Source organism: Oryza sativa, chromosome 1, assembly GCF_034140825.1.
Source record: "Oryza sativa Japonica Group chromosome 1, ASM3414082v1".
In the NCBI taxonomy this organism is placed as follows: domain Eukaryota; kingdom Viridiplantae; phylum Streptophyta; class Magnoliopsida; order Poales; family Poaceae; genus Oryza; species Oryza sativa.
Genome location: NC_089035.1, coordinates 35,181,742 through 35,209,498, shown reverse-complemented (window position 1 = coordinate 35,209,498; position 27,757 = coordinate 35,181,742). Strand labels below are relative to the sequence as shown.

The window sequence follows — 27,757 nt, the reverse complement described above, 5'->3', positions numbered from 1 at the left end:
AGTATTATGGACGTCTTAATATTGTCTTCCCGGGCTGGATCACAAACATCTCTGATCTCTCTGCAGAAACACAATCGTCGCTCGAATCTGCTTCTCATTCTTTTTTTCTTGCTGATCATCATGGGCGCTGCTGCTGCTGCTGGCTTCTTCTTCGTCCTGCTGTTCCTCTCTGTTCAAGGTGGTGCTGTTGGCTACACGAGAAGCGATTTTCCTCGGGATTTCGTCTTTGGAGCCGCCACCTCGGCATATCAGGTGACGAACTGAAGATTTGTCTGAACCGAATTTCCCTTACCCGGTTTTCTGAACAGTGCGTGCCTTTGTTGTGCGTGTGCAGTATGACGGCGCTGCTGCAGAGGATGGCAGGAGCCCTACTATCTGGGACACGTTCGCACATGAAGGTCAGTTTTTTTTTTTGGGTTGCTGTTGTGCAACTTGTGCTATTCATCATCTGTTCATGCTCATAGTCATATACTCCATCCATTCCATAAAAAATAATCCTAGTATGAAATGTGATACATTATAATATTATTTATCTGAATTTAGATTTTTAAAGAGTGTAAATTTGATCTTCGTTTAGATAAAAATTGAGAATTTACCTTCTTGACCCATACGTGGTTGACCTTCGATGGCCACATGTCATTGGTGACAGATAGAGCCAGTGGTACTAATAAGTGAATAGTGACAATATTTTTATTGGCAAAATTTGCTACAGGACACCGAAAGATTGCGGCCTTTGCTGTGAGACACCCGAAGATCGTGTATTTGCTCATGGACACTACAAAAAAGTGGTAACTAGCTGCAGGACACTTCTCCCATTATTTTATTATTTCTGGTCAAAACGGAGAGAGAGAGCTGTGTAAGTACCAAAATGCCCTGGACACGTACTGTTCTTCCTCTCTCTCTCTTCTTTTCTTTTCCCATTCTTCCTCGCGACGGCAGCGGAGGGGAACCGATCGACGGCGAGCGGCGGCGGGCGCGGATGGGAGGGCGCTCCAGGCGGCGGCGGGAGCGGCACGGAGGGGGCGCGGCGGACAGGAAGCTTCAGATGGTGGCGACAGCGGGCCGGCGGTCGGCGTGCACGACGGCGCGCGGGGAGGTGGAGGGGATGGGGGAGAGGCGGGCGCCGGCGACCATGGCGGAGAGGTCGGCCGTCGTGGCGCCGGCCGCTGCCTCCGTCGCCGCCCGCTCGGTCCGTATCCTCCTCAGCCACCACGAGCTCTGCCTCAGCCGACCGCCGCCCAGGCGAGCTCCGCTTCCATGCGACCAGGCCGTTCCCAACGCTACCCACCATCGTCGTCACTGCGGGAATCTCTCGGAGGATCAGAGCTCGCCCGGGCGGCTGACTCCTCGCGCATTCCCCTTTCTCGCTGTCGCGACCGCCATCCCCCGCCCCAGCGGCAGAGAGCTTGCTCCGCCTGGACCACCGCCGCCGCGGCCTCACGCTGTCGTCCTCAAGGTGCTGCCGGCCGGCGCCACGACGGCCCGCCTCTCCGCGATGCACGCCGGCGCCCACCTCTCCCCCATCCCTTCCACCTCCCTGCGCGTCGACCGCCGGCCCGCCCCCGTGCGCCGCTGCCCATCACATCCCCTCACGATGAAGAAGAACAGACAAAGAGAGGAAGAAGAAGGACAAAGAAAGAGATTGACAAGTGGGCCCATGGGCAAACTTGTCTTTAACCAAAGTTTCTCTCTCCATTTTGATCGGAAATAATAAAATAATGGAAGAAGTGTCCAGCAGTTAATTACCACTTTTTTTAGTGTCCATGAGCAAATACACGATCTTCGGGTATCTCATAGCAAAGACCGCAATCTTTCGGTGTCCTGTAGCAAATTTTGCCATTTTTGTTTGTGCAATCAGGGAAAACGAAAGACAAAGGTACAGGCGATGTTGCTGCAGATGGGTACCACAAGTACAAGGTACACGGTTAAATTTCTCAGAGAGAAACTAGCAGCACGTCATATTTGCAAATAAAAAATAATTTGTTAATAAAAATTTTATATACGTGTTCTTAACGATTTAAAAGCAAAGATTAAAAAATAAACTACGATAAAAAAAACCCAAATCAACTTATTTTTCGCCAACGCAAAAACAACTCCAAATTTAGGGCCCATTTGAATCATAAGAATGCAAAAATAGATGAATAGGAAAAATGCATGATTCTAATAGGAATGTAAGTGCAAAACAGATAATTACAAAATACAGAAAAAACACAGGAAGGACCATTTGATTGGACCGCAAGAAAAACGTAGGAATTGGATGAGAGAGATAGACTCAAAGATAAATTTTCAAAAGGTTGGAGCTCTTACTAAATTTTCTCTAAAATCTCTATAGGATTATCCGTTCCATAGGAATTTCAAACGATAACATAAAATTCAATCATTTGTTTCAAAGGTCTTTATAGAAAATTTTACTATAGAATCGAAATCCTCCAAAATTTTCCCCGCAAAAAAAAAAGAAATCCTCCAAAATTCCCATGTCTTTCCTCTAAATCAAAGGAGCCTTTAAGGTTGAAAATTTTAAAATTTAGCTGATAAGCATAAGTATAAACAAAAAGATGAGGCCATCAGGCCGCTATTGGCTTGTCCACATATTGTCTCTCTATGTGTTTCATGTCTTACAGACATGTGAACGCGCCTCACTATTGTAGCAAATTCATGTATCTTCAAAGTTCTATTCCTGACAACCGACTAAAGATAGAAACATGGTTCCTTAAGTTCCATCCCTAATGCTTCACCAAATCGAAATGAGAATTATCATCTTAGTTTTTTCTCCTTTCCTTCATCAAAACATAAGGCCTAATTTAGTTCCCAAAAATTTTTCTCAAAAACATCACATCAAATCCTTGAACACCCTAATGGAGCTTTAAATATAGATAAAAAACTAATTGCACAGTTCACACGAAAATTGTGAGATGAATCTTTTGAGCCTAATCTATGATTAGTCATAAGTATTACGGTAACCCACATATGCTAATGACGGATTAATTAGGTTTAATAAATTCGTCTCGCGGTTTCCAGGCGAGCTATGAAATTAGTTTTTTCATTCGTGTCCAAAAACCCCTTCTGACTTCTAGTCAAACATCCGATGTGACACCCAAAAATTTTCTTTTCGTGAACTAAACAATGCCTAAGTTGAAAACTTCGGCTTGTAAGAACTTTACATGCCTTCCTTTTTCAGGGTGATGTCAAGCTCATGGCTGAAACTGGCCTAGAGGCTTACAAGTTTTCCATCTCCTGGTCAAGGCTTATCCCAAGTATAGCTATTTCTACTCAAAACTAAATTCTTGTTAATAAAGTTACTACTAGTGTAATATGTATACTTAATATGCAGATGGGAGGGGAGCTGTCAACCAAGAAGGGCTAAAGTACTACAATAATGTTATTGATGAGCTAGCAAAACGAGGTAAATCTTGCGAATCCCTTTTACAAACTATAAATATTGCAAAGCGAAAAAGAACTGAAAGAACTTTCATGGATGTTGATTGCTCTGCTTTCTTCAGGAATTCAACCCCATATCATGCTTTGCCATCTAGATCTCCCACAAGCTCTGGAAGACGAGTACGATGGATGGCTAAGCCCTAGAATTGTGTAAGATTCAATAACCATCTATATGAAGTACAAAAATAGTAGGAGTATGGTGATAGCTTCCATAGGATGAGCTCTAGACTGCTGATCAGTAGCAATGGCACAATGCAGGGATGATTTCACTGCTTATGCAGATGTGTGCTTCAGGGAGTTTGGGGACAGGGTTTTGCATTGGACTACTTTGGCTGAACCTAATATCGCTGCACTTGGAGGTTACGACACAGGAGTATTATCTCCAGGACATTGCTCTGATCCTTTTGGATTGACCGAATGTACAGTGGGGAACTCCACCGTGGAACCATATATAACAGCTCATAATATGATACTAACACATGCGGCTGTTGTTAGACTGTACAGAGAAAAATATCAAGTGAGTAATCATGTGCTTAAGAATACCAGTAGTGTATTTTTTGAATGTATTTATATTCTCTAGGGACAGTACTAAGCATTGCATAGGTCTGATAGAAGTTAAACAGATTATGTTCAAAGATGTAGTGTATGATTTTTTTTTTACAAAAATAACTACATGCATGTCCAGATTCCCTTCTTATTTTCTTGCTGTTACTCCTCTTATGTGAATTCCTCGAAGTGCTCTGAAACTGTCTTTCATGTAGGCTCTACAAAAGGGGATTGTTGGTATAAACATGTTTTCCTTATGGAGTTATCCATTAACAAACTCCATTGCGGATTTGCAAGCAGCTCAAAGATACAAGGATTTCTCGTACGGATGGTATGATCAATGTTGCAACTCTTTTATCTTCACACTGAAACTAGCGGACTGCACAATTTTGCACAAAGCTAGATTTTATAGAAGTTTACGACTCTTGCTTCCATTTTCATATATAAATGCCTGTATTTTTATACAATTGTATTGATAAAGCAACACTATTATAATATAAACCCACCAAAATCAATCGGTGCACATCTTTCTCTTTTTTTCCCAGTTAACGTAGCAATTTTTAGAAATGAACCTAGTGGTTCCTTTTAGCTCCCTCTTTGTAATGGATAATAGATATTTGACATAGACAGGAATATATATAAGCTCACCGTTGAACTTACGCTGTGTTCTTATCCCAGGTTTCACAACTTATCTCCCTCGTTTTCCGTGCGCATGATTTTCAAACTGTTAAACGGTGCGTTTTTTAAAAAAAAAATTTTCTATACGAAAGTTGCTTAAAAAATCATATTGATCTATTTTTGAAAAAAGAATAGCTAATACTTAATTAATCACGCGCTAATGAATTGTTCCGTTTTCCGTGCGCACTGTTCTGGTTGGGAACAGGCTCCAGCGAACACAGCATTAGAGGATAAACAACTCTTCTTGTTTGCAGGATACTGCACCCATTGGTATTTGGAGATTACCCACAAGTAATGAAGAAAACTATCGATTCTCGTCTTCCATCCTTCAGCCAAGTCCAAACTGAACTAATCAAGGGTGCTATAGATTTCATTGGAATAAACCACTACTATTCAGCCTACGTGAACTATCGCCCTTTGGTAGAAGGTGTTCGAGACTACGTTGCTGATCGATCAGTAAGCGCTAGAGGTTAGCCAATTTTCTGATTTTCTGTTAATATGAACATAATTTTTTAGCTCTTTTTTAGATAATAGAAGCTTGTTCCTCGAAAAAAAAGATAATAGAAGCTTTATTCATAAATTTGTAGCTCTAGGAGTGAGTAGTTTGATTCATTCATATAAGGACGGTGTATGAAGACGTATGTAGACAAAAAGAAAATCACAGAAAATGATAATGCATGACATATTTCTATGACAAGAATAAAAATACATTTTCATATCCCGAGTTACTTCCTCCGTTTCACAATGCAAGTCATTCTAGCATTTCCCACATTCATATTAATGGTAATGAATCTAGCTAGATATATATGTTTAGATTCATTAACATCAATATGAATGTAGAAAATGTTAGAATGACTTACATTGTGAAACGGAGGGAGTACTTTACTAAGTCATCCAATGATGATCCTGAAAATGATTCTACAAATTTTCAGATGGGTAGTTTTACCATCATTGAGAAGATACGTGAGGTACCATATTTTTTAAGTATAAAATTTGGTATCTTCATGTACTAAGTATATCTCGAGGTAACAAAAATTTTAGTACAAATTTAGGTATCTTAAGTTACTTTCTTAATGATGATAAAATTTTCTTTTTCATAATCACTTTTACTAGAGTAAAAGTATTCTGTAGCTTATCAGTTCTATATGTTTATGTTATGCAGTTTATAAAACGGATCCACCAACGGAGAAGGTAAGTTAATTTTGTCATCTCTGATTTTTCTTTTGAGATAATAAGCATTGTTGATTTTCGACCTTTGTAAAAACTTCCTAAAAATGTGATAGGATCTTAGCCTAGCTTAGTTGGTCGATGGTGTGGATGTATGCCTGGATCACCCAAGTTATCCCGTCCTTATCGAAGCGAATTTGGATGCCTATTTTCTTCTTAATACAAAGCCACCTAATTCTCATAGGGTTATCCCATTTCTTATATTAAAAACTGAATTGTGATAGACACGTAATGTTTTGCATTAAGTGATGCAATCAATAAAGCGTATAAAAGAAATAAAGTAAACTCGAAGATCATTGTCATAATTTTTTTTTGGTGCGGCGATAATTTCATAATTGAAATACTCTTGGATATACGTACCTCATCCTGTTGGCAGTGACACATATATCTCATCTCTTTATTGAGTGCAGTATGAACCTACGGAGTATCCAAATGATCCAAAAGGATTGCAACTAGCGTTGGAGTACCTGAGAGAGTCCTATGGGGATTTCCCATTTTACATCGAGGAGAATGGTAAGTACAGTTTCCAAGTAGAGTATTCAGAACAGGAAGTACAATATGTTGGAAATTTGGTCATAATTCGGCATATTTTAATCCAAAATAATAAGATAATAAACATGATATTTACAATAGGATTTGATCCAGTGATAGTGGTGAATGTAATCAACATGAGCATGCTTAACGTTGAATAAGCATCAACAATCACATAATGACACAATGTTGACATTGCGATGAACATTAACAGTAAAACTTCTAATTGAAATAATGTAATAAGGTTATACCCCAAGAATGGTCCTCCGCTGGAGTTTGAGGCAGTATTGCCTCCGTTGGTGTTGACGGGAGTCTCCTTCTCCTTGTCTCCAGTGTTCGACATGTTGGTGAAGATGAAGTAGATGTTGACGAACAGTGAGTAGTCGCGCCTTGCGCTCCCCAAAAACCTGATCGCCCGCCCGTCTGTGCAAACGTCGCAGCAACGCGTGGTTTCGGAGGCCTACTCTCCCAACGCGTGTGCACACACTCGTCGGGATGGGATTACCGTAGCAGCAACAGCTTTTGAAAATGGATGAAAATGTGTCTTCTTCTTCTCGCGGGAGATCAAATCCATTCTCATTTTATAAGAGGAATGGAAGATGAAGAGTAAGAGTCATGGAATAGGAAGAGGAATGGAGCAACTAATTGTCATCAACTAGCCATGAACCATCCTCCACTACACAACCATCAACCAACAATCAATTAAGAGTAATTGATGTAAGTTACCAATGGAATAGGAAGAGGAATAGAGCAACTAATTGTCATCAACTAGCCATGAACCATCCTCCACTACACAACCATCAACCATCCATCAATTAGGACTAATTGATATAAGTTACCAATTCCTTAATCAAATGGATTAATTCTCAAAACTCTTCATCCCATTGATATCCCATAGAAGAATGAATTCACATGAATTCCTAGCATAATGAGCCTTGGAATTTATTTGATTTAATTGATTTAAATGGATTAATTACCCAATTAAATCTAACAATCCCCACCAAATTTCAAGGCTCATGAGAATGCTCTCTATTCCATAGCAGCTTTTATATACCAGTGTTTCGGTGAAGACTGTTAAGTTGAACTTTCACCTAGAAAAGGAGCTACACCTGACCACAACTGAACAATGGACTATGCCTTGAATTGTCAGTCTTGTGCAGTTAGGTTTCACTCAATTCCATAACTGATACTAGGCAACCATTAGTATTCCCTCGGGTTGGAGCTTATAAGTCATACTCCAGGCCTTTCATGAGTATCTAGAGATCACCCAAATCTCATAGACTGTGACTAGCAGTCGAACTCATATAGGTGTGTTCCTTCTAAGATGTTCTGCAGGTCAACATCTCTGCTTGGAAAAGCCACTCGGATCACATTAAGACATAAGCCATCCTACCATGCAGGAAAGAAGAGAAGCACATCATGAAAATGAGCCCTTTTCAAGGGTCTCTTCTCTCAGTCACACAATAGTTTGTTTCACCATCCAAATTCACGGGATCTCCGATCATAATGGACAGGTTTCCACTATTATGCAACCTTAGGTGGGTATCAAGCCCATTTCCCTCGATGCACTGTCTATCACATTACGTGGTAGCCCCTTGGTAAACTGATCTGCCAGATTTCTAGCCGTTTGGACATAGTCCAATGCTATCACTCCGGAGTTTTTCTGCTTTCTGACAGATTTCAGTCTTCTCTTGATGTGTCTAGATGACTTCATGTTGTCCTTTGAACTGTTCACTTTAATAATCACTGTTTGATTATCGCAGTTCATTAGGATAGCTGGCACTGGTTTTTCAACCACTGGCAAATCCATCAGGAGTTCACGAAGCCACTCGGCCTCAACTGTCGCAGTATCTAATGCTGTAAGTTCTGCTTCCATTGTTGACCTCGTTAAGATGGTCTGCTTGCAAGACTTCCAGGAAACAGCGCCACCTCCAAGTGTGAACACATATCCACTTGTGGCTTTTATCTCATCAGCATCAGATATCCAGTTTGAGTCACTATACCCTTCTAGTACTTTTGGATACCCGGTATTGTGAATTCCATAGCTCATAGTACCCTTTAGATAGCGCATTACTCTTTCCAGAGCCTACCAATGATCATCTCCCGGATTTGAGACAAACCGGCTCAGCTTGCTTACAGCAAATGAGATGTCAGGCCTCGTTGCGCTAGCCAAGTACATCAATGAACCAATGATTTGAGAGTATCTCAGCTGATCCCTTGCTATTCTTCGGTTTTTCCTTAATAGCACGCTGGGATCATAAGGAGTAGGAGCTGGCTTGCAGTCACTATATCCAAAGCGACTCAAAACCTTGTCCACATAGTGGGATTGCACAAGTGTAATCCCACCCTCATCTCCTCTTTGTAGTTTGATGTTAAGAATAACATCAGCCTCTCCCAAATCTTTCATTTCAAAACTCTTGGACAGATAGTCTTTGACCTCCTCAATCACATTAAGGCTGGTCCCAAAGATCAGTATGTCATCGACATATAAGCACAAGATCACCCCTTCTCCCCCACCATAGCGATAGCATACACATTTGTCAGCTTCGTTCACAACAAAGCCTGCAGATGTAAGCGTGGTGTCAAACTTCTCATGACATTGCTTAGGTGCTTGCTTGAGGCCATACAAGGATTTCAATAGTTTACACACCATTCCCTCCTGACCTTCTAGTACATACCCGTCTGGTTGATCCATATAGATCTCCTCCTCCAGCTCTCCGTTTAGGAAAGCTGTCTTAACGTCCATCTGATGGACGAGAAGACCATGAGAGGCTGCCAGAGCGAGTAGTACTCGAATCGTGGTCAAGCGAGCAACTAGTGAGTATGTGTCGAAGAAGTCCTCGCCTTCCTTTTGGGTATAACCCTTGGCCACAAGCCTTGCCTTGTACTTTTCGATTGTACCATCAAGCCTAAGCTTTTTCTTGAAAACCCATTTGCATCCTACGGGCTTGCACCCATATGGACGCTCAACGACTTCCCAAGTACCATTAGACATAATCGAGTCCATTTCACTGCGTACTGCTTCCTTCCAGTAGTCAGCGTTAGGAGATGAATATGCCTCTTCTATGGTTCTTGGGGTGTCATCCACGAGGTATACAATGTAGTCATCTCCAAAGGATTTTGCAACCCTTTGTCTCTTACTCTTGCGAGTATCTACAATGTTGTCCTCCTCAGGATTTTCCTCAGGCGTTTGATCATTGTGTTCTATCGGTGCAAAGTGCTCATGGGGCATGACAGTTTCTTTACTAGAAGTGCTAGGTGTATATTTCATAGGAAATTCATTCTCAAAGAATGTAGCATCTCTGGACTCAAGAATTGTACCAACATGCATGTCGGGTACTCCAGAGTTTACTATTAAGAATCTATAACCCACACTGTGGATAGCATAACCAAGAAACACACAATCAACAGTTTTTGGTCCAAGTTTCCGCTTTTTGGCTATAGGTACATTTACCTTGGCCAAACAGCCCCATGTTCGTAGGTATGAGAGATTTAATTTCTTCCTTTCCCATTCCTCGAATGGTGTTATTTCCTTATGCTTCATTGGAATTTTATTCAGGACATGACACGCAGTCAAAACTGCCTCACCCCACCATTCCTTGGAAAGCCCCGCAGTGTCTAACATGGCATTCACCATCTCAGTTAGAGTACGGTTCTTTCTTTCGGCCACCCCATTTGATTGGGGTGAATAGGGAGGCGTCATCTCATGAATAATTCCAAACTCTTCGCAAAAGGATGCAAACTCATTGGAAAAATACTCCCCACCTCTATCAGACCTCAACCGTTTGATTTTCCTTTCAAGTTGGTTTTCTACCTCAGCTTTATAGATTTTAAAGAAATGCAATGCCTCATCCTTTGTTTTCAATAGATACACATAGCAAAATCTAGTGCAATCATCTATCAGTGTCATGAAATATTTCTTTCCCCCTTTAGTCAACACGCCGTTCATTTCGCACAAATCGGAATGAACAAGTTCTAGAGGTGCCAAATTCCTCGCCTCAGATGCCTTGTGAGGCTTGCGAGGTTGTTTCGATTGAACACAAGTATGGCACTTGGAACCTTTTACCAAAGTGAATTTTGGAATTAAACTCATGTTAGCTAAGCGCGTCATACAACCGAAATTCACATGACAGAGTCGCGAATGCCACACATTAGACTCATCATTCTCGCTAATATGGTTCACAGCATTATGATTATTACACATGTCATTCAAAGAAAAGCGGAACAAGCCTCCGCTGTCATAATCTTTTCCAACAAAAGTCCCATATTTAGATACGACACATTTATTGGACTCAAACACAAGTCTAAAACCTTCTCTACACAATAGAGAGCCGCTAACTAGATTCTTCTTTATTGAAGGGACATGCTGCACGTTCTTCAGCTGCACGGTCTTTCCCGAAGTAAACTTCAGATCGACCGTACCAACACCATGAACAGCCGCAAGCGACCCGTTTCCCATCAACAAGGAGGAACCTCTCCCGACCTGATAAGAAGAAAATAGAGAAATGTCAGCACATACATGAATATTAGCACCAGTGTCCACCCACCAATCAAGTGAATGAAAAACAGAGAGAACTGTAGGTAATATTTTACCGTACCCCGATGTTCCTCCGCCCTCGCTAATGATCATGTTGGCAGACTTCCTGTCTTTGCGCTCAGGACAGTCCTTGGCCCAATGCCTAGACTTGCCACACACAAAGCAGTCTCCCTTTGCCTTTCCCTTGCTTTTCTTCTTAAAATTGGTTGCAGCCTTGGGTTTGACATCAGGCTTGACTTTCTTGTTGTTGTGGGATGCATGAGGGTTCTTCTTCTGTACCATATTGGCACTAGAACCTCCCTCAACCTTTTTGCCCCGGACGTCCTTTGCCCTCGCCTTCTCCTCAACACCCAAAGAGCCAATGAGATCAGGAACACTGAACTCTTGTCTCTTGTGCTTTAGAGAAGTGGCAAAGTCCGACCAAGAAGGTGGTAGTTTGGCAATAATGCCACCTGCCACAAACTTGTCCGGCAACTCACAGTTGTTGTTCTCAAGTTCCTTAGCCAGCATCTGAATCTCATGAGCTTGTTCAACTACAGAACGGTCATCGACCATCTTGTAGTCATAGAACTGCTCCATAACATACAGCTCACTGCCGGCATCAGAAACTCCGAACTTGGCCTCAAGTGCATCCCACATGTCCTTCCCAGAAGGCATGTGCATGTACACGTCCACTATGTTGTCAGCGAGTACACTGATCAATGCTCCACGGAACAGGCAATCCGAAGCCTCGAACTTAGCCTCTTCCTCAGGAGAAAGAGGTGGTTCACTTCGTTTGCCCCGTGAAACATAGAAGCACTGCATCGCTGTCAACCACAATAGTGCACGTGCTTTCCATCTCTTATAGTTTGAACCATCAAAGGCATGTGGTTTCAGTGCAGCAGCAAAGCCAACTACCGAAAATGACCAATCAGGTTTTTGGATTGTTGGAAATTTGGTCATAATTCGGCATATTTTAATCCAAAATAACAAGATAATAAACATGATATTTACAATAGGATTTGATCCAGTGATAGTGGTGAATATAATCAACATGAGCATGCTTAACGTTGAATAAGCATCAACAATCACATAATGACACAATGTTGACATTGCGATGAACATTAACAGTAAAACTTCTAATTGAAATAATGTAATAAGGTTATACCCCAAGAATGGTCCTCCGCTGGAGTTTGAGGCAGTATTGCCTCCGTTGGTGTTGACGGGAGTCTCCTTCTCCTTGTCTCCAGTGTTCGACATGTTGGTGAAGATGAAGTAGATGTTGACGAACAGTGAGTAGTCGCGCCTTGCGCTCCCCAAAAACCTGATCGCCCGCCCGTCTGTGCAAACGTCGCAGCAACGCGTGGTTTCGGAGGCCTACTCTCCCAACGCGTGTGCACACACTCGTCGGGATGGGATTACCGTAGCAGCAACAGCTTTTGAAAATGGATGAAAGTGTGTCTTCTTCTTCTCGCGGGAGATCAAATTCATTCTCATTTTATAAGAGGAATGGAAGATGAAGAGTAAGAGTCATGGAATAGGAAGAGGAATGGAGCAACTAATTGTCATCAACTAGCCATGAACCATCCTCCACTACACAACCATCAACCAACAATCAATTAAGAGTAATTGATGTAAGTTACCAATGGAATAGGAAGAGGAATAGAGCAACTAATTGTCATCAACTAGCCATGAACCATCCTCCACTACACAACCATCAACCATCCATCAATTAGGACTAATTGATATAAGTTACCAATTCCTTAATCAAATGGATTAATTCTCAAAACTCATTATGTGATTGTTGATGCTTATTCAACGTTAAGCATGCTCATGTTGATTACATTCACCACTATCACTGGATCAAATCCTATTGTAAATATCATGTTTATTATCTTGTTATTTTGGATTAAAATATGCCGAATTATGACCAAATTTCCAACACAATACTCTTTCTCACTTGCCTGTTTTCTTTTTCTTCAGGGAAGGGATCTACAAATGACAGTCTCGACGACCCTGATAGGGTGGATTACATCAAGGGCTACATTGGAGGTGTCCTGGATGCAATCAGGTGATCTCCAAACATCAGTATCAGTGTGTCAAACTACATGAGTTTCACTTCAATCCATCTTCCAGCCCCATCATTTGGCTTATTCCTCGAATAAAACTTTTATATATGTGTTCTTAACGGTGTAAAAACGAAGGCTGAAAAATAATATACAATAAAAATAATCCCAAATTTAACTTTAAATTTAAAGTTAAAAATTTAGATTTTAGCTGATAATCGTAAACATGAGGCCTCATGCTGTTCTGATTGATCTCTGCTTTGTGCAGGAACGGGGTTGATGTGAGAGGCTACTTCGTTTGGTCATTTGTGGACGTGTACGAGCTCCTGGAAGGCTACCAGTCGCGATCCGGCCTGTACCGTGTGGATTTCGACGACGGCGCGCGGCCGCGGCGAGCGAGGCGCTCCGCTCGTTGGTACTCGGACTTTCTCAAGGGAAAGAAGGATCCCGTGCTGATTGCTCCGCAGTGAATCGATCTCTCGCGTTGGCCAACCAAATCGCTCAAGAAATTTCTCGGTGACAAAAGCTGGAATCTTTGTCTCGCCTAGACACATTGAACTCTGGTTCATGTGTTGTGCAGAGGCAGCAGCAGAACGCATATGAACATGGTAGCCGAGCTATGAATAATAAAGAAATGTGACGGAACTGAAAATCGTATACTCCCTCCATACTCATATTAGATGTCGTTCTAAGGCCTTTGGTCCGTTTTCACAATACATGTCGTCGTTCGCCCGCGGGGTCGTGTATGGCTCTGCGCTCGCCGTCCGTTGCGCTCGTCATCACGTATGCGTAGTTATTGCAAGCAAAAAGAAAGTGATCTCTGCACTAGCCATTTGAGCTATGATTGCTTATCGTACAGAATGCATCCACATCCCTATTTATTAGGGGCAGACATGAAAAAATATCTCTACTTAATCACTCCTTAGTATGCACAATTATGTCCTAAACGACTTCTAATATGAGTATGGAGGGAGTACTCTTTATCTGCAGAATCCAATGTCTGCATGCTTATTCGTGTTGTTGTGCTATATTAACTCTCTCTCGCTTTGTTGCCCCGCTGGTATTGCGCAAATCAATACGAGCTCATCACTAGATTTCGGTTTTCCTATTTCACTTACTATAGATTTTTAGGCTTCTATTAGGATCTTGTATTAAGATTTGTATTCCGATACGTCAGACTTACGTTAAGTTACAAAGCAATTATAATATATTATATAAATTAAAGCATATAATAATGATTTTGATAAATTTAATTGGTTTCGATGTAAACTTGAGCATATTTATTTATATTATTATCAATCCACGTTATTTTGAATAATATTTTGTAGGATCATAGGGAATTAGGGATCATAGAATCGAGATAATACTTAAGATTTCATATAATCGTGTAGAAATGAATAGGAGGGTCGAGATATTATAAAAAGTAGGATACTAGATAGGATTGGTATCGTTTCGACTTGATAAAATCATAGTATTATCACGAGATACTAGGACAACCTTTTGCAGCGCACCAAAATTATATTTTTACGTTTTTTTTGTCTGGACTTGTGATTTCTTGACATGTTCGTTTTTCTATTTCATTCTGAATGGGTTGTATTTATTGGTTACTGGTTTTTAAAATTTGGAGCTCTAAATATATCAAAAGATAAATACTACATTCGTCTCAATATGTAGCACTGTGAATCTAGACAAGATATGTCCAAATTCATAGTTTTAAGATGATTTTAATTTTACCATAAGTTGCTACACATTAAGATCAAGGGAGAAGATGGTTTTGTGTTCGAGTTAGGGCGGAAATATGGAATTTGCACAATCCAAGAGCTTTTGGCACACAAAATGACGTATGCATGTCTTATTAAGACATGATTAATAAAAGTACTAGCTAAATAAAAATGAAAAATGTATTAATATGATTTTTTTTAAAATATTTTTTTATAAAAGATATACCGTTTAACCGTTTAAGAAACGTGCGCGCAGAAAACGGAGGAAGATAAAGTTAGGATAGTGAACTTAGAATCCAGCCTTAGGGGTTGCCCTTCGCGGTTCGGGCTGACGTCAGGCCGTGTACTGACTCAGGGTTTACATTACCGGTTGACCACTAAATTTCGAGCCTCATTGACATCACGGTTTTTGATAAATTTTAACTGAATTTTGACCAAATATATTGTTTAACCTTTAAAATTTTAATCGAAACTTAATTCTGAGCCATGTCGAAGCGCACGAAATTCGACCGGTTTTTATCCAAATTGTGAACCTTGCTGCCTGGTACTGAGTACTGACTCGTCCGGCTCCGGCGGCGGCCGTGTGCGATTGCAATCCGGGCCCAAATACGCAAAAACCCAACGCGAGCTCACCCGGGTCACCACCAGCAGCAGCAGCAGCAGTAGTCATCACCATGTCCGCCGCGGCGGCCGACTGGCTCCCGGCCGCGGACGTGACGGCGGCGGGGCGGCCGGTGCTGACCGCGGGGGAGGTCGAGCGCCACCTCGTCGCGCAGGGGGACGTGGAGCCCGAGGAGAGCCCCCGCCTCGGCCCCCTCCGCGCCCGCCTCCTCGTCCTCACCTCCCACCGCCTCATCTTCCTCCACGAGCCCTCCCGCTCCGCGCGCGCCCTCCCGCTCGCCGCCGTCGTCCACGCCTACCCGCCCCACCGCAAGCACGGCCACAACCCCCTCCGCTCCATCTTCTCCTCCTCCTCCTCGTCCTCCTCGTCGCACCACCCGCGCGTCCGCCTCCAGATCTCCCTGCCCCCGTCGCGATCGGAGGTCGTCGCCGTCGTCGTCAGCAAGGGGGAGGCCGACGTGTTCTACGGGAGGCTGCTCGAGGCCGTCCGCGCGAGGGCGTGGGAGGTGGTCGCCGCCGTGGCGGCTGCCCCCGCGGGCGGCTCCTCGGCGGCGCAGGGGGCCCCCGCGGAGGAGGATCTCGCCATCAGGATGCCCGTGGTTGGGGTGTCCGGGATCCTGCGGATGGAGCAGGAGGCGTGGGAGAGCGCGGGGCAGAATCTGCAGGATGCCTTCCAGGATCTCAACGCCCTCATGGTTCGTTCCTCTCTGCTGCTCTTGCCAAGTAGTACTTGATACCATGTCCACATTTAGTTCTTGTGATGCAATCGTAATTGACTGGATTACTGGAACACCATGCTCCACAACGCAGCTAAAATGTAAAATTTCCACATTTAGTTCTTGTAACGCAGTCATATGGTATTGGAACAAATATGTTTTTACAACGCAGCTTTTTTTTTTTGTGTGTGTTTTGCTGCAATCTTGTAATTAGAGCAAAGCTAAGGAAATGATGGAGTTAGCGGAGAAAATGAGGCAAAAGCTATTGACGAACTCATCAGCCCAATCCAATTCCAATGATGAAGAGATGGGATCTAAGCAAGACATGCAGGATTGGCTATTGAGTGTTGGAATCGTGTCCCCTGTGACGAAAGAAACCGCTGGTGCTCTGTACCACCAGCAGCTGTCACGCCAGGTAATACATGCTTTGCTCGTGTTCTTGCTGCATTCATTGTGAAGTAGTTTTCACTGTCTGTGAAGCTCAATTGTGATGCTGATGGCAATGCATGAACTTTGTATAATATCATGCCAGCTAGACCAAATCTTCAACTTGAGAGGTTTTATCGCCATAGGATCTTCAGGATAAATTGTGTGTCCTTTTCCTCCATCAACCAAGAGCCTCTACTTCTATTGAACAGTACTTTCTGTTCATTTCTTTGCCTCATGCCTGAATTGTTTCACGCTGCTTAGTGCTTACACATTAGTTGGGTCAAATTTGGGAATCATTCAGAGGGTTTTCTTTTATTTCAACTACAGACCACAGATTTTACACTCAAGTTCTGTTTCATACACAATTGACAGGAACACCAAAAATGTCCTTGCCTCTATAACTCGTCACTGTTTTGAAGAGTTTTTATCTTCTTCTGAGTCCTCCCGGTTAGAGCAGTCTTACTAAGGCTATTTTCAACCTTTTGTATTCATTATCAGTTGGCTGACTATATTAGAACACCACTAGAGAAAGCAGGTGGTATGATGGCACTAGTTGATGTCTATTGTCTCTACAACCGTGCAAGAGGGACAGGTCTGTGCTTTTCTGCTAAGTATCTGTATGGAATTCCTTTGTTACATGTTCTGATATTGTTTTTTTTCCTTATATTTTGTGTAGAGTTGATCTCACCAGAGGATCTTCTGCAAGCCTGTTCCCTTTGGGAGAAATTTGACGTGTATGTACCCCATGTTGTAATGTGTTTTTTAGTATTTTCAGCTGGTTTGTTGCCAGCCATTAATTATGGTTCTATGTTTTGCTTATAGATGTTGATTTGTAATGAGCAGCCCAGTCATGCTCAGGAAATTTGACAGTGGAGTGAAGGTGATCCAGACCAAGACGCATAGTGATGATGAGGTAAGCACTGGCAAGAATAGGCCTAAATTTCATCATAAATTCAAGTCAAACAGTCCACACATCACACGACATAACAATCCCAAGTTAGCAGTCACACAAAGAGTGTGGCTAAATATCTCTGGACCTTCCAATTGTTTAGTTATCTTCCATTTCATTTAATTTGTTGGTGGGCACCTGCCCACTGTTACCTTCAGATTGAACGCTACTATTATCGTTTTAAGCAGAAGCACATGCTGATTATTTGCCGATATGCATAGGTATTTGCGAGAATCTCATCACTTGCACAAAAGGAGGATGCCCTTCAGAAGGGAATAAGCCCCAGCGATGCTGCATTTACACTTGGGATTGCACCTGCTTTAGCGAAGGAGCATCTTCTAAATGCAGAAAGCATTGGTATTAGATGGTTACCCATTCAAAAAAAATTCAAGCCATGAACACTATATATAAAAAGATAAACTAATACCAACTTCTTTGTCAGGTATCCTTTGCAGGGATGTCAGTCCAGATGGGTTGCGCTTCTACATCAATCTATTTAATGAAATTGATCCCCAAAATATGTATATGTAAGTAGACCTCTTCTTGAGTCATTTGGCCTCCTCCAGTTTCTTTCAACGAATATCCTGTTTTTTTCTTGGTAAAATGAATATCAATACATGTTCATCATTAGATTTTGTCCATGCTGTTACTTGATTCAGAACATATAGCTTTATTATTGGAAAAGAGAAATATCTTTTACATTGGTAATATGCTTTCCAGGCCAAAAACTCATGGAGTATACCACACATGGATATCTGTCACGGCAGCATCACAGTGACTTATCTTCGGTTGATTGGGGAGCATGACGAGCTCGGCAGTTCGTATCAATGTTCAGTTTTGTCTGCATATTCTGCCGTGACGACTTTGTACAACACCCCAAAGCGTGGTGTAACAAATTCATTAGTATTTGCTTGAATGAATGACTTGCATAAGACGTGACTGCCTTTCTTAAACAGAAGAGGTGATGCTTTGAATTAGCTTTTGCTTGTCTTTCCGTCAAGCAAAGACATGTAATGATCTGAGGCAACCTTTTATCTTTGCCAGTCATTACTCAATACAGAAAACTGGTAGTACTGAATACCACTTGACACACAGATATTCAATTTGGCATTTGTTTCGTAAGATTTTGCACAAGGCCTACAACATCCCAATGAATGCGTGTTTCCTGTACTCAACGTATATAGTGTATATACCCATACTACATGACCTACAAATTATTCTTGACTGATGTCATCTTATTGTGATTCTGTCTCACAGAAACCTCGCACCCAGTGGGCAATCGGGCCTGTTGGTTTGTGGCAACCCAGCAATGGCGTATCAATGTCACAATTACCAATGGGCATATGCAGTCAGAAAACCATATACCTCATCACTTTCCTCACCGCAAGCATCCGTGACGCAACAACGATGTCGACAACCAAAAACGGAAGTTTGAAGCTGAGGAAAATAATATCTACACTGGCACTAGATCATAGAAAAACTAAAATACAATGCTCACACCAAGTCCGTGACAAAGCATATCAATTTACTAGACCATCTCAGAACAAACGGGTACATATGGACAGCACAGTAAATGTTGTAAAACCAAACAAAATATAAGCACTTATAGTGCCCACGAAAAGGAACAATCTGGTACTAGCCTCCACAAAGGAGTTTTTTCCTTCACAGGCACCCACACTATGTGTGGTAGGGTGTATATGTTATATAATATGTAAACCGGCACTAGTGAATTGTTCAGATATCCAGCTGCCAAAACGCTCAAGCCTGCACAAAAATAATGAAAATGCATGTCATCAGCTGCAGATGCTTAAGGTTTAAGGCCAAGTACTCGGAGCGATTTTATTGAGGTATATAAAGGCAGTGCTCGAGTAACATGGTTCAGCTTTCTTCTATCCCTAAGTTAAACGCCAAAGTTCAGGCCAGAATAGGCCTTCAACAAAAGCAGAGACTAAGACATTAGAATAGGCCAACATACCTTGCTGGCAATGTTGTTGGAAAGCCAGTCAAGACCCTCATACAACCCTTCACCAGATGTAGCACAAGTGCTCTGAATGTACCTGCGACACCAGGAAACAAATATTTTAATGACATGATGCATATTTCATAAATTTCAAAAGGTAACCAGTGTCACAATAGATGTGTAAACCATAATGCAGATGCAAATAGCATTTGTAACATTCAACCCCAACCACAAGACTAAATAAACCATCAAAAACATCTAGAGTGTGTCACATACATGTCTCCAAATAGACGAATAGTAATGGTGTTTTTCAAAATCGAAGAAGTTGTAATGGCATGGATCCAATTAACCCATTAAAAAATGCACTATACTCTTGCAAACAGATCTAGTTGTGTTGTTTTCAGCATGTCCAATATGTAAACCCTGATAATTTGCAGAATAGCAGAGCTGCATAACTCTGACCAAGCAATTAGAAGGTAAATAACTTTTGAATTGTTCATATGGAGTTCCTTACCAGTGCCTCTGGCGCAGGGAATGCAAACCAAGCTTGTCAGTGATTTCAGCTGCATTCATGGCATTAGGAAGATCTTGTTTGTTTGCAAATACAAGCAGCACAGCATCACGCAGCTCATCCTGCGACACAGAAGGGTCTCTCATTATTAACATGGAATTAATTGGTTTATGATAATTTAGGGAACTGGTATTTCTAACAGTAAGTTTTAAATAAATCAACAGACAAATAGGTTGAACAAAAATGACTACTGATTCATAGCATTTCAACTACTATCTTAGCATTTTCATACAAGGTCATGGAAAATCCTAAGATTTTTGTGAACCAAACAAGCAACTTACTTTTTTCCAATTTTGTAGCTGCAATAATGTCGAATAAGCGCTTCGTAAATAGATTCAATATATGCAGACTGGGAACACTATGGAACAACCAAATATCTACAAGTCTACAACAAAAATCATTACCTCGTTCAGCATCCTGTGAAGCTCGTCTCTGGCCTCAACAACACGCTCCCTATCATTGCTGTCCACAACAAAGATGAGTCCCTGTGTGTTCTGGAAATAGTGCCTCCACAGGGGCCTGATCTGTTTTGATTTATAGATCAATAAAAGAATTAAGTTGGGAAAGTTCATGACAGCATTAGCAGCTTAGCACGACAACATCAATGCATAAAAGAAGTTCAATTCCGGTTTACCCCAAGGGCTAGGAACAGCCAACAAATGGTAGTTATGATTTCTAACTATAAGCTGACTCTATTACCTTGTCCTGGCCACCGACATCCCAAACAGTGAAGCTGATGTTCTTGTATTCCACGGTTTCAACATTAAATCCTGAAAATTTCCAGAATAAGGTAGTTTCATTTATTAAAACTATAATGCAATGAAGCCACATGGCAAAAATACAAATACATTATCATAATGACCCAATAAAAGGAGTCCATATGAACAGATGCATACATATGTATCATTAAGAATAATCACAAGTATAGAGAATTACAGATGTTTCCATTAAGAGCTACAGAAGTGTAGTAGCATATGCTTGGCTTAGTTCTAACCAAAGTTTCAAGTAGTAAATTTATTTGTAGCCAAAGTGATATCCAATACCTTAACATCAAAGTTTGCTATGTGATTATAATACGAACAAGCTCGTGCTAACTATTCCTCCTTACTAGAGTTTAAATTCAAGTTTGTTTCTACATAACAGAACTAGTGCTCACTCCATGTAGAGTTTAAATTCAAGTTTGTTTCTACAAACAGAACTAGTGCTCACTCCATCACTCCATGTAATTAAAAGTTCGTTCCTGTACATAAACGTGCAGCATAGTACCTTCCTACAGCTAAGACAGCTCATTAAGAAGAACAAGGACATGAACAGAGTGCTTACCGATGGTGGGGATGGTCGTGACGATCTCGCCAAGCTTGAGCTTGTAGAGGATGGTGGTCTTACCGGCTGCATCGAGCCCGACCATGAGAATCCTCATCTCTTTCTTCGCGAAGAGGCGGCTGAACAGCTTCGTGAACGTGAGCCCCATCTCTCCCTACTGCTCCAAAACAAAAATTCAGCAGCACAGGTAAGTCTCAGCTAGCAACACAGATCACCGCAGACTTCGCGCCGATCCCCACGCGCCCATGCTCACTTGACAGCACACAGAACTAAGCGGAAATTGATGAGCCCAAGGTACGAGATCCGGGAGATCTAAACACCCACATCCCCATAGCGTGCTGTTCGATCCATGAAACGACGGGGCGCAAAGCCGCGGAATCGAATCAGATTCGCCAACACCCGAAGCAGAAAGCGAAAAGGCTCGAACAGATTCCCCCCGCCAATAGTAGCGTGGAGACTACGCGGCATGCCTCCATCACCGAATCAGCAACGAAAACGACTCATCTCTCCACGGAATCGACCACAGACTCGCACGGAATTTTCATTTAGAAAAAAAAAAAAGAGAGCGCAACAGAAATCCACCGGAGCGGGCAGATCCGCGAGCTCCGACGAGAGGGATCGAGCAGAGCGCGCGGGCAACTCACCAAGATGGTGGCGGGGGGTGCGCGGCGGAGCTCTCCTTTCCTCTCCGCGGCGCTGCTGCGCGGCGCGCGGGCTGGTTCGCGATCTGCGTGCGCGGCGACGACGAAGACGGGAAGGGTAGCGGCGGCTTTGGAGGTCGGAGCCGCGCGACGAACGCGAACACGACGAGGCGGCTGGGCTTGCGCTTGCGGGTGCGGTGCGGTGCGGTGTGGCACGAGTCGTGTGAGATAATATAGCTGGGGGAGAGAACGCGAGCCCCACCACCGTCGTCACGAGCCGCACGCGTGGACGGATGCAGTCGTTTCTGTCCGTCCGATGCTTCGGCTTGCGGCTGCCGCCGTGGGATCACACCGAGCAAGTTGACTGGATTCGATGCGATCGATATTCTGGGCGGCATTTCTCCCCGAGCCAGGAAGGAATGATGGGATAGGATTCGCTTTGGGCTGGTGGATGGTGTAGGTTGACAGGTTTGACCCGGCCCAGCCCAACAGGTCAGTTGGGTTGAACTTGTTTGACTTCTCATCTGTTTGTTGGTTTTCTTTTTATGATATGAATGCTCATTTTTTTTCTTTCAAAAATGCGTATGCTCATTTTTAATTATAAACATTTATTTAGTATGTGGTTTAAGAGCATATAGTTTTTATTCAAAATTTATTTCATGTGCATGCCCACCGCGCGTGCACCATGCGGTTTCCTTTTTTAAGCTTATACACACAGTTTATATGTACAGACTCTAGAAATTAATTTATTTAATTCCTATAAAATTTGAGTAATGCCTAAAACAGGACTTTTCTAAGTGAAATTCCACCACTTTCAGACAGACCATTAATTTTAGTTTGACAGAATTTAAGACCATTCTGTTTTCTAGAGGCCTAGCTTCAACACAAAGCTCCTTTATGGTGAAGCATCGATATCTTACTTTTCTTTATACGTATATACGTTTATTCGACGAGTAAGAATTAATTTATTTAGCGCGAACCAGGTATACATACATACATGCATGCAGGTTGGCTGAACTCCTCCCGCACGTACGTTCGCCAAAAACAGAATGTTTCAATATATAGCTGGAGGAAGCTTAGCAATGCAGCTATCTTAAGAGAGCGACTAGCCACCCCCAAGACCCCAACACGACCAAATTTTGCTCCTTTTTCATATATAGACCTTGCTTACAACGGAAGGCTTTAGATATAACCCAAGGGGTGTCTTTAGTTCACAGTAAAATTAAAAGTTTGGTTAAAATTGAAACGATGTGATGGAAAAGTTAAAAGTTTATATGTGTAAAAAAATTTTGATGTGATAGAAAAATTAAAAGTTTCAAGAAAAAGTTTAGAACTCCTTTTATCTCCAGAGCGCTGCTCAACATCCACACGAGAGAGACTACTCACTACTGTTCCTCCGGTACAGACGTCAGCGATCAGCCTGCAGCCTGCCGCATCTCTCTAGACAGGTTCATTTTGTAGCCTGCACTGCAGGCGACAAGATTTTAATGTCACGCATGTTCGTCGGTGCAACACTCACCACCAACATGCATTGATGGAATCGTAACTATACACTCCTGTCAAATCAACAAGAGCTTGGAGTAGCCAAATACGGCTGTACCAACTACTACTAAGTACTCCTAACCAATACTATACATTCTGCTCACACGCGACACGTATGTACACGTAGCTAGCTTGTTGCAGTAATAGTAGCTACTAGTAGGGTTAACCAAACTGCTTTAGATATTTACCGTTACCCTACGATTTAACGGTTACTGAACAAGGTACACCAAACTATATATTTTAGATGAGTTTATCATCACTCAAAGTTTAACGGTTATCACGGTAACCGTGAGTTTCTTTCTCGTGAAAATCGGTTACTACGAGATATACAGTAGTTTTAGAAACGCGAAAATAATGCTGTTACCGCAGTAACTTTGTGTTTACTGTGAAATCATGTGATTACTGCGAGGTATATCATAGTAATTTTAAAAACCGATAATATTACCGCACATGATAATTTTGTAAACCGTTTTTCTGTCCCTATCACACTCCTGGAATTGGTTTCGCCCGGGAATTGGTTTCGCCTGAAGCATCGGACCAATGATCACCCATGACTTCTGTTTACCACTACTGCCGCAAAGGGTCCTAAGTCCTAAAGGCATTAGCACTGCGTCGTGTTTTTCTGAGGAGCCTAAACAGCCACGTACGAAGAAACAGCGTGAAGCTCCCCTCTCCACAATGCGGCGTGGACGCGTGTCTTTAGGTGGACCCCACCAAACTGTTTCTCATGTGGGCCCCACCACAAAAATTTACTTTTTTGGGTCAGCTTCTCCCCCTTCTCTCTCTGTGTCATGCTTTCTCATGTGCAAATACGATTAAAAAAGCTGTTTTTCTGACGAGGCTCTCGGAGCCAAATGAGGACGCGCGGAGCTGGTGAATATATGGGCCTCACCTTCTTTTCTTCTCCACGTATACAATCTGCTTAGCTGGACAATTGAGGCCAAATGCCATGTAGATGTATTGTGAATGGCCTAACATGATTGTCACACTCTTACGTGGAGTTGTCAACTTGTCACGCCAACATTCAACTCGGACAAGCGGCAGCTTAATTATACCCGAATCCGACAGGGTGCAAGTACCAAAACCAGCTCGCTACCACAGTGGAGTTACACCCAAAAGTGTGAGCCTTCTCCTGTTTCTTCCACTTTCACGTACTACAATGAGATCGAGCAGCCACGCAGATACTCCTGGCTAGCATATCGCCCGCAATTACTCGCCAAAAATTGGACCACGCTTGTCAAGCTCAAGCTACTCCACTTCACTTCACATCATACCCACCAAAACGCAACACCCTAACTATAGCTGGCTAGCTGCAGTTTCACCAACTTTGCGAAGCTGTGCAAACACAGTGCATGCATGCGCGACATGGCGTGACACCGACACGTACGTCAGTACGTGATGTCAATACCACCAGCGCCCGGACGCCAACGAGCTGATCGCGTAGGAGACCGCCGCGGCGTTGGCCCGACGAGACGCGGCAGAAGGCGCGCGCTGCACCGCGCGTTCCACGTCGTCTGGCATCGCGGCGGCGGCGGCGGCGGCGGCCGGGCCGGGCGCGTCCAGGAAGAGGCTCTCGACGTCGTCGACGAAGCCCACGTCGTCTGGCAGGCTACGCAGCACGTCATCGTCGACGGAGGCGGCGGCGACGTCGTCCGACGACGTCGACCAGCCGTCGGCGGCGGCGTCGCGGGCGCGGCGGGCAGGGTACCTGGCCTCGAAGTCGGCGCGGTCCATGCAGAGCGCCGGCAGGATCTCGGCGATGGCGTGGTCCGCGTCGTCCGCGTCACGGAGCGACGGGCAAATCGCCGGCGGCTCCCAGTCGTCGCAGGGCTCCATCTTGGGCCGGAGAAGTGACTCCGAGCCTGGAGGCGCCGCCGGCTGCGGCGGCTCCAGCTCCGGCTCGGTCTTGCAGACGGACGGTGGCTGCGGCGGCGGCGGCGGCGGCAGGTGGTCCGTGTAGGTGTAGCAGCTGGCGTCGAAGTTGGTGACCGCGCTGCGGCCGCGGAGCTGTATCGCCGCCAGGTCGTAGGCCGTGGCTGCCTCCTCCTGGGTATCTGCACGTACAGAGCAAAAGAAACATCCATCTTTCAGGGGGCACATTCTGTGGGCCTTTGTAACAGTAGCCGTGCAGTACGCAGCACTGCAGCAGTAGCATTCTTCAAGCATCACATTGTGCCAAAGAGAAAGGCAGCATTGCATGCATGACACGACAAATTAACAATCACGAAAGCGAATAACATACGACACGAACATATGTGGTGGTACTGATACATGTGCATTGGTTGTCCATTGTTAACAAACTGCAGTTTTCATGGCGTCAGGAACAGAATGTAGCCGGTGAACAAAACCAAGAACGCGTTACCGAATGTTCCCAGGTAGAGGTATTTCTTGCCTACAGCTCGGCCTATCCTGGCCTCCCACCGGCCGTTGTGGTGATGCCTGCGGTGACAAACATGGGCATTGCAGTCAAATGTTGAGACTACTCCTACTAGTAGAGCTTAGCCAAGGCAAAAGAACTTCAACCCGGTTTTTGGCATTTCAATTTTCACAGTACTAGTAGCACACCGTATTCTCATGCCAGATTTGCCAGTATCACAGTATGCCATTTGGAGAACCAAGAAATGGGTTTTGGACGGAAAAGAGGTACTAGTACTACTGGGCTATGCAAAGGACAATGCTTAGCTAGTGCTTGATTGGACAGTACAGTGATATTGCATGACAATGTATGCTTACTTTGCCACTCCCCTGTACTTGGAGACACCCCTGGAGAAGCCACTGCTCTTGCGCCTCAGAGTAGCCAGGTACTCCTCCCTTGTCATTCGCTGCATCCTCTCAAGCTCCTTCCTGTACGTGTCAATCTGCATTTATCACAAATGGGAGCTTAACAAGTTAACATCATCTCCTCCTTAATTAGTAACGGCGAATTAGTGCTACTGGGAAATGACAGGTGCTGAAACACTCTGAACTTTACCGGGAAGTTTAGGACATGGTCTGAGCCCCAGATCTTGAGTGCCGCAAGATCATAAGTGCGAGCTGCAGCCTCCTCTGTGTCATAAGCTCCTGCAAAGAAACAATGCTAATGGCTTAATCCGTGTATTTTCAGCATGTTCTACATAAAAAAAAATGTACTGGTAGCGAGTGAGAGCATGATCTTGATGATTCTGTTGAAGTTGTAAAAAATGTATCTTGACGCATGCATGGGGACAGGCAAAATGCAGTACTTTTCCACTTTACCCAAAAGTGTTTCTTCTTTACTCTCTTTTCCAAGAAAGAAAGAATTACTCTCTTTTCCAAGAAAGAAAGAACAAAGTAGCTGCGGATTCAAAGTTATTCTGAAGAAAGAATATGTGCATGGTACTAGGACGGCAATGGAATTCGGAGCCATACACGCTAGTGATAATTTGTGAATCATAGCGAAGAAAAAGTTTGTGAACTTTTCCCACGATGTGAAGAGGATCTTGACTCACCCAGATAGACTAATGGAGGCGATGAGACATCAGACATGGATGAGCATCGATCACCACACGAATTCCGAGGCAGAAGGAAACACCGCATTTGCAACACAAATTAAAAAAGATCAGCACATAAGCTAGCAGGAATACAAAATGACCTAACAATAACCAAAGAAAGAGAGAACAAAGAAAAACAAAATGGCAATCAACTTGTCCCATTAGCTGCAGAAAACATAGTAGACCCGAGGCTCGTAGAATTTGTATTTCTCACCTTGCCTGCCTCTCTTCCTTGTCTGGTTTGGGTTCCAGCCTTGCTTGTCCCACAGGTGCGCCTCGTACTTCCCTGAACCCCTGTGCCTACACACCAGCAACACACAACAAACGACGCATTCATCAGAAACCAAGCAAAGATCACGCAAACAACTGCGAACTGATCATCAGAGCAAGAAAAAGGAATCGAAAACGCAGACCTTGCCACGCCCTTGTAGATGGAGGATCCCTTCCTCGGCGCAGCAGCAACGGCGGCGTCGTCGTCGTCACCGCCGGTGCCATCCTTGGCCCTCTTCCTGTGCTTACTCTTCTTCTTGCCGCTCTCAGTGCGCGGCGGCACAATGCAGGAGGACGCCGTGGAGGAGGAGGAGGAGGAGGACCGAGGAGGGGAAAGCAAGGTGGTTGCAGCTGCAACAGCAAAGGCCTTCTTCTTCTTCCTCATGGAGACCATGGCTTTTGTTGATAGCTCCTGCAAGGCCCCTGTTTGCTTTCCTCCTTGGCAACAAAGACAACAGACAAGGGTAGTGGGTGTCACCGGTGAAGTGAACCTGCCTATATAG

The 27,757-nt window shown here is 43.5% G+C and overlaps 4 protein-coding genes across 4 annotated transcripts; 2 read left to right on the top strand and 2 right to left on the bottom strand.

The window, feature by feature from the left end:
* Positions 1-47: 47 nt before the first annotated feature.
* Positions 48-13,645, top strand: LOC9267759 (beta-glucosidase 2-like). Its single transcript, NM_001424240.1, has 13 exons — positions 48-252; positions 335-398; positions 1,859-1,917; positions 3,179-3,254; positions 3,332-3,403; positions 3,501-3,588; positions 3,697-3,955; positions 4,200-4,315; positions 4,917-5,131; positions 5,825-5,853; positions 6,300-6,402; positions 12,920-13,007; positions 13,271-13,645. The coding sequence occupies exons 1-13, from the start codon at positions 121-123 to the stop codon at positions 13,470-13,472; spliced, it is 1,503 nt and encodes a 500-aa protein (NP_001411169.1). The 5' UTR covers positions 48-120; the 3' UTR covers positions 13,473-13,645.
* A 1,661-nt stretch (positions 13,646-15,306) lies between these two features.
* LOC4327592 (vacuolar protein sorting-associated protein 36) lies at positions 15,307-18,587 on the top strand. The gene is made up of 8 exons (NM_001424241.1): positions 15,307-16,039; positions 16,275-16,475; positions 16,988-17,081; positions 17,166-17,223; positions 17,333-17,402; positions 17,660-17,795; positions 17,881-17,965; positions 18,159-18,587. The coding sequence occupies exons 1-8, from the start codon at positions 15,398-15,400 to the stop codon at positions 18,214-18,216; spliced, it is 1,344 nt and encodes a 447-aa protein (NP_001411170.1). The 5' UTR covers positions 15,307-15,397; the 3' UTR covers positions 18,217-18,587.
* Positions 18,588-18,783: 196 nt separating this feature from the next.
* On the bottom strand, positions 18,784-22,139 carry LOC4327591 (ADP-ribosylation factor 1-like). The gene is made up of 7 exons (NM_001409138.1): positions 21,937-22,139; positions 21,293-21,449; positions 20,669-20,739; positions 20,374-20,493; positions 19,913-20,031; positions 19,414-19,495; positions 18,784-19,202 (listed from the first exon to the last, which is right to left on the bottom strand). Exons 2-7 carry the CDS (start codon positions 21,438-21,440, stop codon positions 19,197-19,199), a joined length of 546 nt encoding a protein of 181 aa, NP_001396067.1. The 5' UTR covers positions 21,441-21,449; positions 21,937-22,139; the 3' UTR covers positions 18,784-19,196.
* A 2,351-nt stretch (positions 22,140-24,490) lies between these two features.
* Positions 24,491-27,757, bottom strand: LOC107276188 (AP2-like ethylene-responsive transcription factor At1g16060). Its single transcript, XM_015790704.3, has 7 exons — positions 27,398-27,757; positions 27,199-27,284; positions 26,943-26,951; positions 26,447-26,535; positions 26,209-26,333; positions 25,838-25,914; positions 24,491-25,529 (listed from the first exon to the last, which is right to left on the bottom strand). The coding sequence occupies exons 1-7, from the start codon at positions 27,646-27,648 to the stop codon at positions 24,877-24,879; spliced, it is 1,290 nt and encodes a 429-aa protein (XP_015646190.2). The 5' UTR covers positions 27,649-27,757; the 3' UTR covers positions 24,491-24,876.